Source organism: Heterodontus francisci, chromosome 42 (assembly GCF_036365525.1).
Source record: "Heterodontus francisci isolate sHetFra1 chromosome 42, sHetFra1.hap1, whole genome shotgun sequence".
Taxonomy (NCBI): domain Eukaryota; kingdom Metazoa; phylum Chordata; class Chondrichthyes; order Heterodontiformes; family Heterodontidae; genus Heterodontus; species Heterodontus francisci.
In genome coordinates this window covers 15,034,581-15,049,495 of record NC_090412.1, presented here as the reverse complement: position 1 = coordinate 15,049,495, position 14,915 = coordinate 15,034,581, and the positions used below count along the sequence as shown (strand labels likewise).

The window sequence follows — 14,915 nt, the reverse complement described above, 5'->3', positions numbered from 1 at the left end:
TGACTTGGAAATATAATACCTGCCCCTTCATTGTTGCTGGATCAAAATCCTCGAACTTCCTGGGAGTTACCTTCACCACATGGACTGCACTGGTTCAAGAAGGCACCAGCACCTTCTCACAGACAATTAGGGATAGACAATAAATGCAAGCCTTGTCAGTGATGCTCATATCCTATAAACAAATAAAAATACATATAGGAGGTACAATTGATAACTCAGGGCACTACAGAAGTAGTAGAACCAAAACATGACATTCAGAACGCCAGGCCAGCAGGACAAAATGGCACAAGTTTAGGGTGATGAAAGGCAAATTTAGAACAGACAGGGTGATCAACAGCTGAATCAGCATGCCAGAAAGGGTTGAGGCCAGGATACTGGTCTTATTTAAGGAATGAGTTGCTGTAGTGGAAGGTTAGTATTTCAGACAGATAAAAATCAAACTGGCTGCCAGACGATTTTCTTCTGAACCTATTTTTTGATCCGTGAAAGTATTAGATCAGAAAGACAGATCAAATGTGTGATGCTATTTAGAAGAACTCATTGCTAGAAATATTATTTAAAGTTGGTCAGGCATACAAAAAAGCAAATATATACAATTGCAGTCAGCTTAAACATTGCTTAAATGCCTCAGCTTGCAATCTCAACAATGATTCAATCCAGCTGACTTTTGTTGCCTGCTATAATGTGAGTTTATACAAAAGAGGTTGGGTGATTGCAAATTCCTGACACAAACATTTAAAACAACTCGCAATTCCAAAACTCCAACCTTAGCAATACTGCAGACATTTTGTTTACATCAGTTTAACTGAGAATGCTGTATGCAATAAATCCTAACAACCGCAAATAAAATAATCTTATGTGCTATGCAAGCTATACTGCAATGCACTATGGTAGTAGTTTCACATCTACTTGTCAAAACTGAAACTACACAAAAATTGGAATTAGAATGACTTCTAAAGTGTAAAGTGTCATTATCTGCACGTGCAATATCTTGAATGCTTACTTACCACATAACCTGAATCGGGGAGGTGGTGGTGTAGTGGTATTGTCACTGGACTCGTAACCCAGAGACCCAGGGTATGGCTCTGGGGACATGCGTTCGAATCCCAGAAATTGGAATTTGAATTAATTTAATAATTCTGGAATTAAATGTGCGAGTCTAATGATAGGCATAAAACCAGTGCCAATTGTTGTAAAGACCCAACTAAAACAAAATAAAACATCTAATTTCCTTCCCTAAAGGACATCTGCTTTCCTTACCTGGTCTGGCCTACATATGACACCAACATATGATACCAGACCCACAGCAATGTGGTTGACTCTTAAATAGCCTGGCAAGCCACTCGGTTGTATTAAACCGCTACAAAATCAATAAGGAATGAAACCAGATAGACCACCTGGCATTGACCTAAGTAAACGGCAATGGCAAACCCTGCCGTGTCAACCCTACAAAGTCCTCCTTACTAACATCTGGGTCTTGTGCCAAAGTTGGGACATCTGTCCCACAGACCATCTGACATAATCATATGCATGGAATCATACCTTACAAACAAAGTCCCAGACACCCACCGGCGGGACAGACCCAGCAGAGGTGGTGGCACAGTGGTATACAATTGGGAGGGAATTGCCCTGGGAGTCCTCAGCATCAACTCCAGAACCCACGAAGTCTCATGGTATCAGGTCAAACATGGGCAAGGAAATCTCCTGCTGATTACCACCTACTGCCCCCCACCCCCCCCCCCCACCATCAGCTGAGGAATCAGTACTCCATGTTGAACACCACTTGGAGGAAGCACAGAGGGTGGCAAGGGCATAGAAGGTACTCTGGGTGGGGGACTTCAATGTCCATCACCAAGAGTAGCTCGGTAGCACCACTACTGACCGAGCCCTAGAAGGACATAGCTGCTTAACTGAGTCTGAGGCAGATGGTGAGGGAACCAACAAGGAAAAATATACTTGACCTCACCTTCACCAATCTGCCTATCGCTGATGCATCTGTTCATGACAGTATTGGTAGGAGTGACCACCGCACAGTCCTTGTAGAAACAAAGTCCCACCTTCACATTGAGGATATCCTCTACCGTGTTGTGTGGCACTATCACCGTGCTAAATGGGATAGATTTTGAACAGATCTAGCAACACAAAACTGGGCATCCATGAGGCACTGTGGGCAATCAGCAGCAGCAGAATTGTACTGAACCACAATCTGTAACCTCATGACCCGGCATATCCCCCAATGAAGAGTGCAGGAGGGCATGCCAGGAGCAGCATCAGACATACCTCAAAATGAGGTGTCAACCTGGTGAAGCTACAGCACAGGACTACTTGTGTGCCAAACAGTGTAATCAGCATGCGATAGACAGAGTGAAGCGATCCCACAACCAGTGGGATCAGATCTAAGCTCTGCAGTCCTGCCACATCCAGTTGTGAATGGTGGTGGACAATTGAACAATGAAGAGGAGGAGGCTCCACAAATATCCCCATCCTCAATGATAGGGTACCCAGCACATCAGTACAAAAGATAAGGCAGAAGGATTTGCAACAATCTTCAGCCAGGAGTGCCAAGTGGATGATCCATCTTGGCCTCCTCCTGAAGTCCCCAGCATCACAGATGGTAGTCTTCAGCCAATTCGATTCATTCCACATATCAAGAAACGACTGAAGGCACTGGATACTGCAAAGGCTTTGGGCCCTTACAACATTCCGGCAATAGTACTGAAGACCTGTGCTCCAGAACTTGCCGCGCCCCTAGCCAAGCTGTTCCAGTACAGCTACAATACTGGCATCTACCCTGCAATGTGGAAAATTGCCCAGATATGTCCTGTACACAAAAAGCAGGGCAAGTCCAACCCGGCCAGTTACTGCCCCATCAGTCGACTCTTGATCATCAGTAAAGTGATGGAAGGTGTTGTCGACGGTGCTATCAAGTGGCACTTGCTTAGTAATAACCTGCTTAGTGATGCTCAGTTTGGGTTCTGCCAGGGTCACTCAGCTCCTGATCTCATTACAGCCTTTGTCCAAACATGGACAAAGCAGCTCAATTCCAGAGGTAAGCTGAGAGTGACAGCCCTTGACATCAAGGTAGCATTTGACTGAGTATGGCATCAAAGAGCCCAAGGAAAACTGGAGTCAATGGGAATCAGGGGGAAAACCCTTTGCTGGTTGGAGTCATACCTAGCTCAAAGGAAGATGGTTGTGGTTGTCAGAGGTCAATCATCTCAGCTCCAGGACATCACTGCAGGAGTTCCTCAGGGTAGTGTCCTCGGCCCAACCATCTTCAGCTGCTTCATCCATGACCTTCCTTCAATCATAAGGTCAGAAGTGGGGACGTTCACTGATGATTGCACAATGTTCAGCACAATTCGTGACTCCTCAGATACTGAAGCAGTCTGTGTAGAAATGCAGCAAGACTTGGACTGGTAAGTGGCAAGTAACATTCGTGCCACACAAGTGCCAGGCAATGACCATCTCCAACACAGTGGCGCAGTGGTTAGCACCGCAACCTCACAGCTCCAGCGACCCAGGTTCAGTTCTGGGTACGGCCTGTGTGGAGTTTGCAAGTTCTCCCTGTGTCTGCGTGGGTTTCCGCCGGGTGCTCCGGTTTCCTCCCACCTCCAAAAGACTTGCAGGTTGATGGGTAAATTGGCCATTGTAAATTGCCCCTAGTGTAGTTAAGTGGTAGGAGAATGGTGGGGATGTGGTAGAGAATATGGGATTAATGTAGGGTTAGTATAAATGGGTGGTTGTTGGTCGGCACAGACTCGGTGGGCCGAAGGGCCTGTTTCAGTACTGTATCGCTAAATAAAATAAACAAATAAAAAAAACAAGAGAGAATCTAACCATCTCCCCTTGACATTCAATGGCATTATGATCGCTAAATCCCCCACTATCAACATGCAACTAGCAACATCAAGATGCAATGCAGCAACACACCAAGGTTCCTTAGTCAGCACCTTCCAAACCCGCAACCTCTACCACCAAGAAGGACAAGGGCAGCAAATACATGGGAACACCACCTGCAAGTAGCCCTCCAAGCCACACACCAGCCTGACTCGGAATTATGTCGCCATTCCTTCACTGTATCAAATCCTGGAACTCCCTTCCTTACAGCATTGTGGGTGTACCCACCCCACATGGATTGCAGCAGTTCAAGGCAGCGGCTCACCGCCACCTTCTCAAGGGCAATTAGGGACAGGGAATAAATGCTGTCCTAGGCAGCGATGCCCACATCCAATGATTGAATAAAAAACTGATCCATAGTCCTGCACGGAATTCCAGGATTTAAATCCAATTTTCCATGCAAATCAACAACCTTAAAATGTAATATATTTGCCATGCAGCATAAGCAGTGACTTGTGCAAAATCAATGTCACCAACCTGAACTGCTGCACATAGCCAAAACCAACTGCCAGTTGTGGTAATTTTCCAAGTTGCCACAGTAGAGAAAGTGAACAGTTCATATCCCTCTCTGCACAACACTCAAACAATTTAGTCTGACTAAAATTAGCCATAAGAATGGATTCAAAACCTGCCTCTGCCTACATCATGACAAATCGAACTTCAAATGACAATAGCTCCCCCCCTCCAAAAAAAGCAACCACTAACTTACTGTTTGTGCAATGAAATTGTTAACTGATACAAACTGCATGTTTAGATTGTCAATTTTGTAACCTCTGTACCGCTGGGTGGAGCACTACCTAGAACTGTACTCCAGGGAAAATGATGTCATTGATACCGCCCTCAATGCAGCCCAGTCTTTGCCAGTCATGGACTAGCTGGACCAACAGCCAACAAAATCGGAGCTCAGTAATGACATCAATTCTCTAGCCAGTGGAAAAGCCCCTGGAAAGGACGGCATTACCCCTGAAATAATCAAGTGTGCCAAGCCTGCTATACTCTCAGCACTCCAGGAACTGCTTTGCCTGTGCTGGGATGAAGGAGCAGTACCACAGGACATGCGCGATGCCACTATTATCACCCTCTATAAGAACATGGGTGACCGCAGTGACTGCAACAACTACCGTGGAATCTCCCTGCTCAGGACAGTGGGGAAAGCCTTCGCTCGTGTCATTTTAAACAGACTCCAGAAGCTGGCTGAGCGTGTCAACCCTGAGGCACAGTGCGGCTTTCGAGCAGACAGATCCACTATTGATATGTTGCTCTCCCTTCACCAGCTGCAGGAGAAATGCCACAAACAACAGATGCCCCTCTACATTACCTTCATAGATCTCACGAAAGCCTTTGACCTCGCCAGCAGACGTGGTCTGTTCAGACTACTAGCAAAGATTGGATGTCCACCAAAGCTACTAAGCATCATAACCTCGTTCCATGACAATATGAAAGGCAAAATTCAGCATAAGGTTGCCTCATCAGACTCCTTTCCCATCCTGAGTGGTGTGAAGCAGGGCTATGTTCTCGTACCCACAGAGTTTGGAATCTTCTTCTCACTGCTGCTCTCACATGCGTTCAAGTCATCAGAAGAAAAAATTTTCCTCCAAACAAGATCAGATGGCAGGTTGTTCAACCTTGCCTGTCTTAGAGCGAAGACCAAAGTACGGAAAGTCCTCATCAGGGAACTCCTCTTTGCTGACGATGCTGCATTAACATCTCACACAGAACAGTGTCTGCAGAGACTCATCGACAAGCTGGTGGCTGCCTGCAACGAATTTGGCCTAACGATCGGCTTCAAGAAAACTATCATGGGACAGGATGTCAGAAATGCTCCATCCATCAGTATTGGCAACGACACTATGGAAGTGGTTCAAAAGTTCACCTACCTGAGCTCAACCATTACCAGCAACCTCTCGATGCAGAAATCAACAAGCACATGGGAAAAGCGTCTGCTGCTACTTCCAGACTAGTCAAGGTGGTGTGGGAAAATGGTGCACTGACACGGAACACAAAAGTCCGAGTGGTTCATACCTGTGTCCTCCGTACCTTGCTCTACGGCAGCGAGGCCTGGACAACGTATGTCAGCCAAGAGCGACGTCTCAACGCATTCCGGAGAATCCTTGATATCTGGTGGCAGGGCCATATCTCCAACGCAGAAGTCCTCAGGGCAACCAACATCCTCAGCATGCATGCCCTACTGAGCCAGCGGCACTTGAGATGGCTTGGCCATGTGAGCCGCATGGAAGATGGCAGGATTCCCAAGGATGTTTTGTACAGCAAACTCATCACTGGTATCAGACCCACCAGCCATCCACATCTCCGCTTTAAAGACGTTTGCAAATGCGACATGAAGTCTTGTGACATTGACCACAAGTTGTGGGAGTCAGTTGCCAGCGATCGGCAGAGCTGGCAGACAGCTATAAAGGCGGGGCTGAAGACAGGCAAGTCAAAGAGACTCAGCAGTTGGCAGGAAAAGAGACAGAAGTGCAAGGAGAGCGCCAACTGTATAACAACCCCAACAACAAACTTTACTTGCAGCGCCTGTGGAAGAGTCTGTCACTCTAGAATTGGCCTTTATAGCCACTCCAGGCCCTGCTCCACAAACCACTGACCACCTCTAGGCGCTTACCCATTGTCTCTCGAGACAAGGAGGCCTAAAGGAAGGAAGGTACAATGAAGCAATTTCCACTAATTTAATCTGACACTTTTCCTGGAAAATAAATTGTGGCCAGGTTGAAAAGTCTCTATTTACAGTAAAAAAATTAACTTTAAATTTACTGTATGTCTGTTTAATTTAAGAAATAGGGCGGCACAGTGGCGCAGTGGTTAGCACTGCAGCCTCACAGCTCCAGGGACCCAGGTTCGATTCTGGGTACTGCCTGTGCGGAGTTTGCAAGTTCTCCCCATGTCTGCATGGGTTTTCGCCAGGTGCTCCGGTTTCCTCTCACATCCAAAAACTTGCAGGTGATAGGTAAATTGGCCATTGTAAATTGCCCCTAGTGTAGGTAGGTGATAGGGAATATGGGATTACTGTAGGGTTAGTATGAATGGGTGGTTGTTGGTCAGCACAGACTCGGTGGGCCAAAGGGCCTGTTTCAGTGCTGTCTCTCTAAATAAATTTGATTGTTACACTGAAAATTCAAAGATCAGAATCCAGCCACAGTAATGACATCCTGTTGTATTCAACTGTAATTACAAACCTAAATCATGGCAACAGTAATTGTCAGACATGCCCTTTCCGTATGGTTTCAACAACTCTTTATGGATCAAGAGTATTCCATTCGAATGGATACTCTTGCACGATAAACCACAAGACTAGCCCTGCCTCTTCCTGCTGCTGGCTTCTAATCAAAAAAGCATGAACTGTTTGCAGCAACAGGGACAAAGACGACATTCTGGACTATTATAAAAGCATTTTGCTTCTTTTCAGATCCATGTTACTGACATCATAAAGAGAAATAGCTAAGGGCTCCAATTCATTTTATTAATGCTACAAGATGATTGATTCCTGATGCTACTGGAAACTTTTATTGCCAGACTCCCAGTAACATGGTCTTTCCCCTGCCACTGCACCACCCCCTCAACAATGTTGAAAGTCAAATGACAAACTCAAACCCAGAATAATTCACAATTAAGTCAGCCATGGCCAAGTTTTTGGCATTCTCCCCTCACCTTCCCCCATCCCACCACAAAGTGAATGACACAATGATGTAGTGAACAATTGTTTAGTAGTATGGCTATAATAATAAGGGTAGTCATAACAGTCAAATGATCAGAGAATGGACTGCCACTAGATGTTAATTTCTTCTGGGTATCTATTTAATAGAGGAAAAATAATGACATTCAGGTAATTTGGACTGATAAAGAGCAGCACTCGCATATAATGCTGGTCAGGAAGTCATAAACCTGCAGACCTTGATTTTTCCACTTTAATGAATGAATGCAAAAATCAGGGTCTGCAGACCTGAGTTCCTAACCAGCGCTGTCTATGAGCACCCAATCAGGAAATAGATCCTGTTAAGTTTGGACATTTTTTTTTTAAAACAGGAACAATCTGACCCATGCAATTGTAGGCCCAGTAACCTATCAATAACAGTAGTATCTAAACTATACTAAAAAGCAGGCTGGATCTATATAGCAACATACAGCTTGGATTTTGACAGGGAAGATCAAGCTTGATAAAATCCCACTTCTTTTGAGGATTTTACAAAGTAGATTGAGGAATTCCTAATGAAATAACTTATTTGGACCTTTAGACAACTCAACAAGTTCCAGATCAAAGGTTCGAAACAAAACAAAATAGACGAATCTAGGGTTGGGTTGGGGACGGTGAGATGAAGGCTTGATTAGTTGATTTAAGAAAGGAAGGGAAACATTGAATTCCAGCCAGATATATAGTATCACACTTGTGTGAAGTACTGCCAAAATCAGTCCTTGGACCACTGTTTATTTCGTACATGACTGCATACTGAACCAATTTTAAACTTGGTAATTTGCAGAAGGTACTAAAAGTGACAGCAGTAGGATGGATTCCATGAGAAGGGAGTGAGAGGAAGGAGGGAACAGGAAAGAAGGGAGGAAGGAAGAAAAATAAATTTGCACGATAATAGTGCCTTTCACATCCTTGGGATGCCCAAAAGCGCTTCACAACAAATGAAGTGCTTCTAAAGTGTAGTCACTGCTGTAATGTAGGAAAACACAGTAGCCAATTAGTGCACAGCAAAGAATCTATTTTACTGGTATTAGCCAATGGATAAAATGCTGCACAGGACACTGAAAACTTCCCTGAATATAATGTTGGGAGTTCTTTTATGAGCATCCATGATTTAACACATCATAAGTCATGCCAGTGAGGAGATAAAGGGCGTGAAATTTATCAAACTTAAAGCACTACATTTTGGACAACAAAATGTATGATCGAAATATACACTGAGTGAATACTATGGGTGTGCCTACACCACATAGATTGCAGCATTTCAAGGAGGTGGCTCACCACCACCTTCAAGGGCAATAAATGCTGGCCTTGCCAGTGACGCCTACATCCCATGAGCAAGTTAAAAAAAAACAAAATTAGTTGAAAGTTAGAAAGGAACTGCTTTCAACATTGAGACTGTGGAGTGGTTACCTACAAGAGACAAGAGACTGCCAGGAAAGCATAATACAAACCTAGAAAGAGCATGCTGAGGCTTCCAAGTGAACTAATTAGACAAGACTTATCATAAAAGCAGACTACACTGCAGTACTGTGCACTATTTTGGTAACTACTTCAAAAGGAACATGTAATGCATTTTGAAGCGGGTTCAGGGAGTAGCAAGAACAATCCTAAATGCAAAGGCACTGAGGAAGCTAAGTGAGACAGACTAGAGAAAGTTAAGTAGAAAGCCTCAGTGTGGTACATCAAGGACTAAATGGTACAGAAAAGGTGAAACTAGAATATAATTTCATCATCAAACCAGCAAGACAAATTCAAACTAGAGAAAAGTAAACTTACTAGGAAAGAATCCTTTACTGAAAGGGTGACAAACCTTTGTAATAATATCCCAGGCAAGGTGGGAATGACATAGAATTGACTGCTGTCGCAGGCGGAGTTAGAGAAAGGCTGTCCATCACAGCCTACAGTCTAGATCCAGTCTCCAAGCTTATTATCGAGCTTTGGAAGCTCCAGGCTGGTTGATATATATTTTCAGCTTTGTGCACTTAAGAGTTTCTTCTGCTGTTGGCTTTGGCCTTTCAACTTTCTGGGCCTACAGCATTGTTGTATTTGGACCTGAAGGAATCAGGAAGCAGCTGTTACCAATCCTTGGCAAAGGGAATCCAAAATGCCACAATGAACAGCAACAGAGGGAGAACTGCAGTGGAGATCACTGAAGAGATAAATATGAAGTTAGAGTTCAGACCTCTGGGGTATGTGCAACAAATTATCAGTAACTCAGCAAAGGGCCCAACAGGTCAGCAAGTACGTTAAAAGTAAACAGCTCAGCTCTGAATAATAACAGTAGCCTCCATGGAATTACTGGTGCAGATTAGGAGACAGATACTTTTCATTGATTGCAGTTCTAGAAATGGAATCTAGAATAGGAATGAGTTGTTTTTAAAAAAGCTAATTCCTTTCTGCTACCCACTCAGGTTTTTCCTATCTCCCTTCACCTGAAATCTCTCGCTGGGAATGCAGGGTGGAAACCTATCATAATCATTACCATGGCTCATTAGAAGGTATTGGAAATTCTTGTTGCCATTTAAAAATAATTACCATTACTAAATACAGCTCATAGGGTGATGATGTCAGATTTAGACCACAATGATACAGCAGCAACAGCTGTTTCTACAAAAACCTCATAGGCAGAGTAGCCAACTTCAAATAGGCTCCAGATAAAAGGACAGAGAGCTTTTAACATTAACGCAAATTTTTGTTATCTATTGAAGTTTAACAAGTAGAGTTTTGGATGTGTGTGTATTTGTGCAGGTTTGAATTGTATTCTTAATTCAATCTCAGGCTGCCAATCATTGCCCATCCCTATTTTCCCCGAGTTTGATAGTTTGGCACAGCTGAGTGGCTTGCTCAGTCACTTCAGCAGGGTGTAAAGAGGCAAGCATGTTGTGTACATGTGACTCTAGTCCCACAAGACCAAGCAGACATTTGTGAATCAGTTGGGTTTTTAAACAATTATTCAATAGCTTCATGGCCACATTTTTAAAAATCTGATACTGAATATAAATTCTCAAATTGCTATGGTGGAATGTGAACTCTCATTCTCTAAATAAGTAATCCAAACCTCTGGATTACCAGTCCAACAGCAACTCCTAGATTTCCATACCTGTACTTCATGAACTGAAATACACCTACCTTGCCTTTACTGGAACTTATCCAGACCATATGAAAAATTAGATAATTTTCTTATCATTTATATGCAACAATCCCAATATTATACCCTCCAGTAAAGAAGCATGTGACCATATTTTGTATTAGAGATAATACACATCTCATCACCTTCAATGAATGCCATTACTGTACTTTGCTACAATAGTGACAACATTTACAAGGAATTAATTGGCTATGAAACACTGGGACATTGAGGTTTTGAAAGACACTATATAAATGCAAGTTAATTGCTTTGTTCTCTTCTATAAAACAAAGGTGTTGGGATGGGGGGGGGGAAGTAGAGAGGAGCACTATCAGCATAAATTGCATATCTGCCTTAATTATGAAAAAATTAACAGTCTGTCTTCACAGACCTGTGGAAGGTTGCAATTTCAGCACTTTTCTCTCAGTAAGGAGCTGGACATCAATAAGCACCTCCTTCTCCCTCTCCTGACAGTGTTCACTCCCTCACTGGGCTGCAACTCTACAAGCAGTCACCCTTCAGTATCTTTCTCCAGCAACGAATATTCACTGATCCGTGTTAGCAGTAAGTGCTGGCAGGCTATCCAATCATCACAGAGGACATCAATAGCAACAAGTGCACTTCCAAGGAGCAGAGGGGCTACACTGCATTGCGATCAAAAATTGAAATCAAAACACATTTCTCATCCCAAACACAGGGGACTGCAACTAACTCTGGAACCCCTACTGTTGCTCCTGCTCCTGCAGCTAGCTAAATTGAGATTGGGGCAAAATCTGAAAACTTCCTGATCTTTGTGGCTCAGAAACAGACTTCATCCCAGAACCAACAAAACAGTTTTATTAGAAATGCTGATGGATCATCTTTTCCATGTCTAGATACTGTAAATTCAGTAATATCCAAGTACACACTAAATGGCAGATCTACAAAGTGAATAATAAGGCTATAACTTAATCTCAGGATCCAAATGATAGATATTCAGAAAACAATTAAAACCTACCTCTTTGACCAAGCCTGTGGTCATCTGATCTAATACCTCCTTATGTGGCTCGCTGTCACATTTTGTTTCATAATGCTCCCATGAAGCAACTTGGACATTTTATTAAAAGTGCGATAGAAATATAAATTGTAGTTGCTGTTGTCTCATTGAGCAAGCTTTTGGCCATCTGCTCTAATGTCTCATGTGGCTCAGTGTTAAGTTTTGTTTGATGTGCTCCTTGATAATGCTTTTGTTAAAGTTGCTATACAAACCCAAGTCGTTGTTACAATAGCTCTAATTAAGTACCACAATATTTCCCTGTACCGTCAATGTTATTTTTTCACACCAGTTCATTGAAAACCACAAACATCTGAAAAGGTTTAGTTTTTAACAACAGCATTCAGTTTGTCAGTGTGTGAAAAACATCAAATTTCAACTTTTTAATGTAAAATTGGCACCCCAGCTTATGTCACAAAAACATGCAGTTACTTTGAAGTACTTCTCCACACCACATTCTTAAAAGACACAATCGCATGATATTTTGAAATGAAGATTCCAATTGTCCCTGAAGAAATGTCACTCAAAATAGAATGCAGCTACAAATCTGGAGTACAAGTAATGATTATTCACAAACTGTAGATTCATACAAGTTTCAGTTGTATGTGTAGTTGTTCAAATGTGGCAACGTCTTCCTGTGTCTGTCGACGAAACCGCCCTGTTAAACTAACCTCAAACCAACCTACCTTTTTTTCATGTTTAGAAAGGGAAGCTTTGTATGAGTTCAATTTCTAGATACTTTTGAAAGCAAACCACACTTCACTTAAAGTTTATATTTTCCTTTTTTCATAGATTATTTCATAACTGAAAAAATTTACAAATTGGCATTAGGCAGTACCAGAAATTTGTCCCCATAGGGCATGCTCAACTGTCGGCAAGTAGGAAACAAAGCTTTTCACAAACTCTCACAGGGTTTGGTCTACATAATTAAAGATGCATGAGACGTCACCAGAGAGGGAAAAACTAGAGATCTTAACCATCTTCAGCTAGGTGGCAGGCACAGAATCAATCACATATTAAAACTATCTTATATCCTGATCTTTTTCAAAATTACATGCCTCAACTCTGGAGTTTTGTAGCTCAGAGTCTTGCGTAAGGGATATCAATGGTGGGACACCATTAGTCACAAGTTGTTTATGTCCTCTGTCGGTATATTTGATAACAATGTGGACTTATTTGAGGAAAAATCCTAAATCAACTGTCACTCTGACTGCATTGAATGAATCATGCACCAACTGTACTGAGCGCTGTGAATTCAACATTTCTCTCTCCACCTTTGAGAAAACAAGATCGTTTTGTTTGATCTTGCGGCTTTTAATGTACATATACAATATTTGCTGTGTATACTACACCCCGAGGGGCTTTCGGAGTACACTGTATGTACTTACCCTGACGAGATTACTGACAGCTGCCTGCACGGCAGCAACGGGGCCGGTAAGGTCAGGTATTGCTTTCCCATCTACTTCACCCTCCTCATGCATAATCACCAGATGAGAGATTTGTTGAGCTACCGGCTCCAGGATACTTTCTATCGTCTTCGTGTGAAACACAGGCATTGTTGCAACTCGGCTAGCAACAGATTCCCAAAATCAAAGTAAACAGACAAGAGAAAGTGATACTCTTGTCAAAAAGAAATGTTTAAAAAGCTCTACTTTCCGTCACACAGCAAACGAACACTCCCAAATTCCCCTTTCTCACAGACAGACTCCAAGAAACGCCTACCCACCCACAGGCCGCACGCCCCGCCTTACCCTACCCCGCCCTTTACAAACCAACATTGGGTCACCGCCGCAGACGAGATGTCCGCTTCTTGATTGGTCATTGGAGTCATCAATCAAAGGGATTCTCTTAATCCCGCCCTCCTTGCTCGTCGTTTCCGACTTCATGCTTGGTTGAAGCGTGTGAGGCTTCACATGTTGGTTCTGCCTCCACCCTGCCGCCTTCCCAATACGGGTGACGTCAGCCATTCTATTCCCTTAAATGGGAATTTTGTCTGCCGCAATGGAATGTTCAGTGTAGTTTGAACTGGTGAATGTTCCAAACGGTTGGGTGCGCGCTCTCTCTCTCCCTTCCCGGAGAGATCTCGCGAGCTGGACTATAAATAGTCGACAAATCTCCCTCACACTAGTGGCCGCAGGTCAGGTTAATATTCTCACTCAGGTGTTTGTCAAACATCACTTCGTTCACTCAAACAGAGCGACTCCATTAAATTGAATAAATTGTATAAGACACCAAAATAAAAGCAAAATACTGCGGATGTTGGAAATCTGAAATAAAAACGGAACGAAGAAGGGTCACTGACCCGAAACGTTAACTCTGCTTCTCTTTCCACAGATGCTGCTCGACCTGCTGAGTGGTTCCAACATTTCTTGTTTTTATTTTATATTAGATAAGACACGTTCGGCCTCAGCTGGAGTACTGCGTCCAGTTCTGGGAGCCGCACTTTAAGAAAGAGTACAGAAAAAAATCACAAGAACGGTTCTAGGGATGACGAATTTCAATTATGAAGATAAATTGGAGAATTTAGGACTGTTTTTCCTTGGAGGAGAAGACCGAGAGGTGATTTGATAGAAGTATTAAAAATCATGAAGGTTCTGGACAGACTAGATAGAGAAAAACTGTTCCCACTTGTGAAAGGATCAAGAACAAGAGGGCACAGATTTAAAGTAATGGGTAAAAGAAGCAAAAGCAACATGAGGAAAAAGTTTTTCACGGAGTGAGTGGTTAAGGTCTGGAATGCGTTGTCTGATGGTGGAGGCAGGTTCAATGAAGCATTCAAGGGAATTAGACTGTTATATGAAAAGGAAGAATGTGCAGGGTTAAGGGGAGAAAGTGGGGGAATGGCACTAAGTGAATTGCTCTTTCAGAGAGCCAGTGCAGAAATGATGGGCCGAATGGCCTCCTTTTGCGCTATAATAATTTTTATGCTTTTAAAGGTAGATTTGGAGCTTATGAATTAGTGAAGAATTAATTGCATAGCCATGGAGATCGTGTAAATTGTCAATAATTGCACATTTACTTTGCACAAAATGTATTTTCAGTATGAAACAGTGCACCCTTTTAATGAATATATCATTCAGAGATGAAAGTATCTCAACAAAAATGGTAAAAAGTAATTCCTACACTTAGGCTTTGTAGCATTTTAGGGA

General features: G+C 42.9%; 1 protein-coding gene across 2 annotated transcripts in view; it reads right to left on the bottom strand.

Annotated features, from left to right (window-relative positions):
- LOC137355464 (vinculin) overlaps positions 1 to 13,497 on the bottom strand; it is a 137,898-nt gene extending 124,401 nt beyond the window's left edge. The window contains exons 1-2 of one of the 2 annotated variants that reach the window (XM_068020612.1): positions 13,155 to 13,220; positions 9,417 to 9,755 (exon numbers count right to left, since the gene is read on the bottom strand). Coding sequence is in view for 1 of the 2 variants with exons in the window: in XM_068020611.1 (XP_067876712.1) it covers positions 13,155 to 13,322 (168 nt within the window). In the remaining variant the exon portion in view is untranslated. Of the gene's footprint in view, positions 1 to 9,416; positions 9,756 to 13,154 lie in introns of both variants that reach the window. The other variant, XM_068020611.1, reaches the window with a different exon arrangement.
- Between the last annotated feature and the right edge of the window lie 1,418 nt (positions 13,498 to 14,915).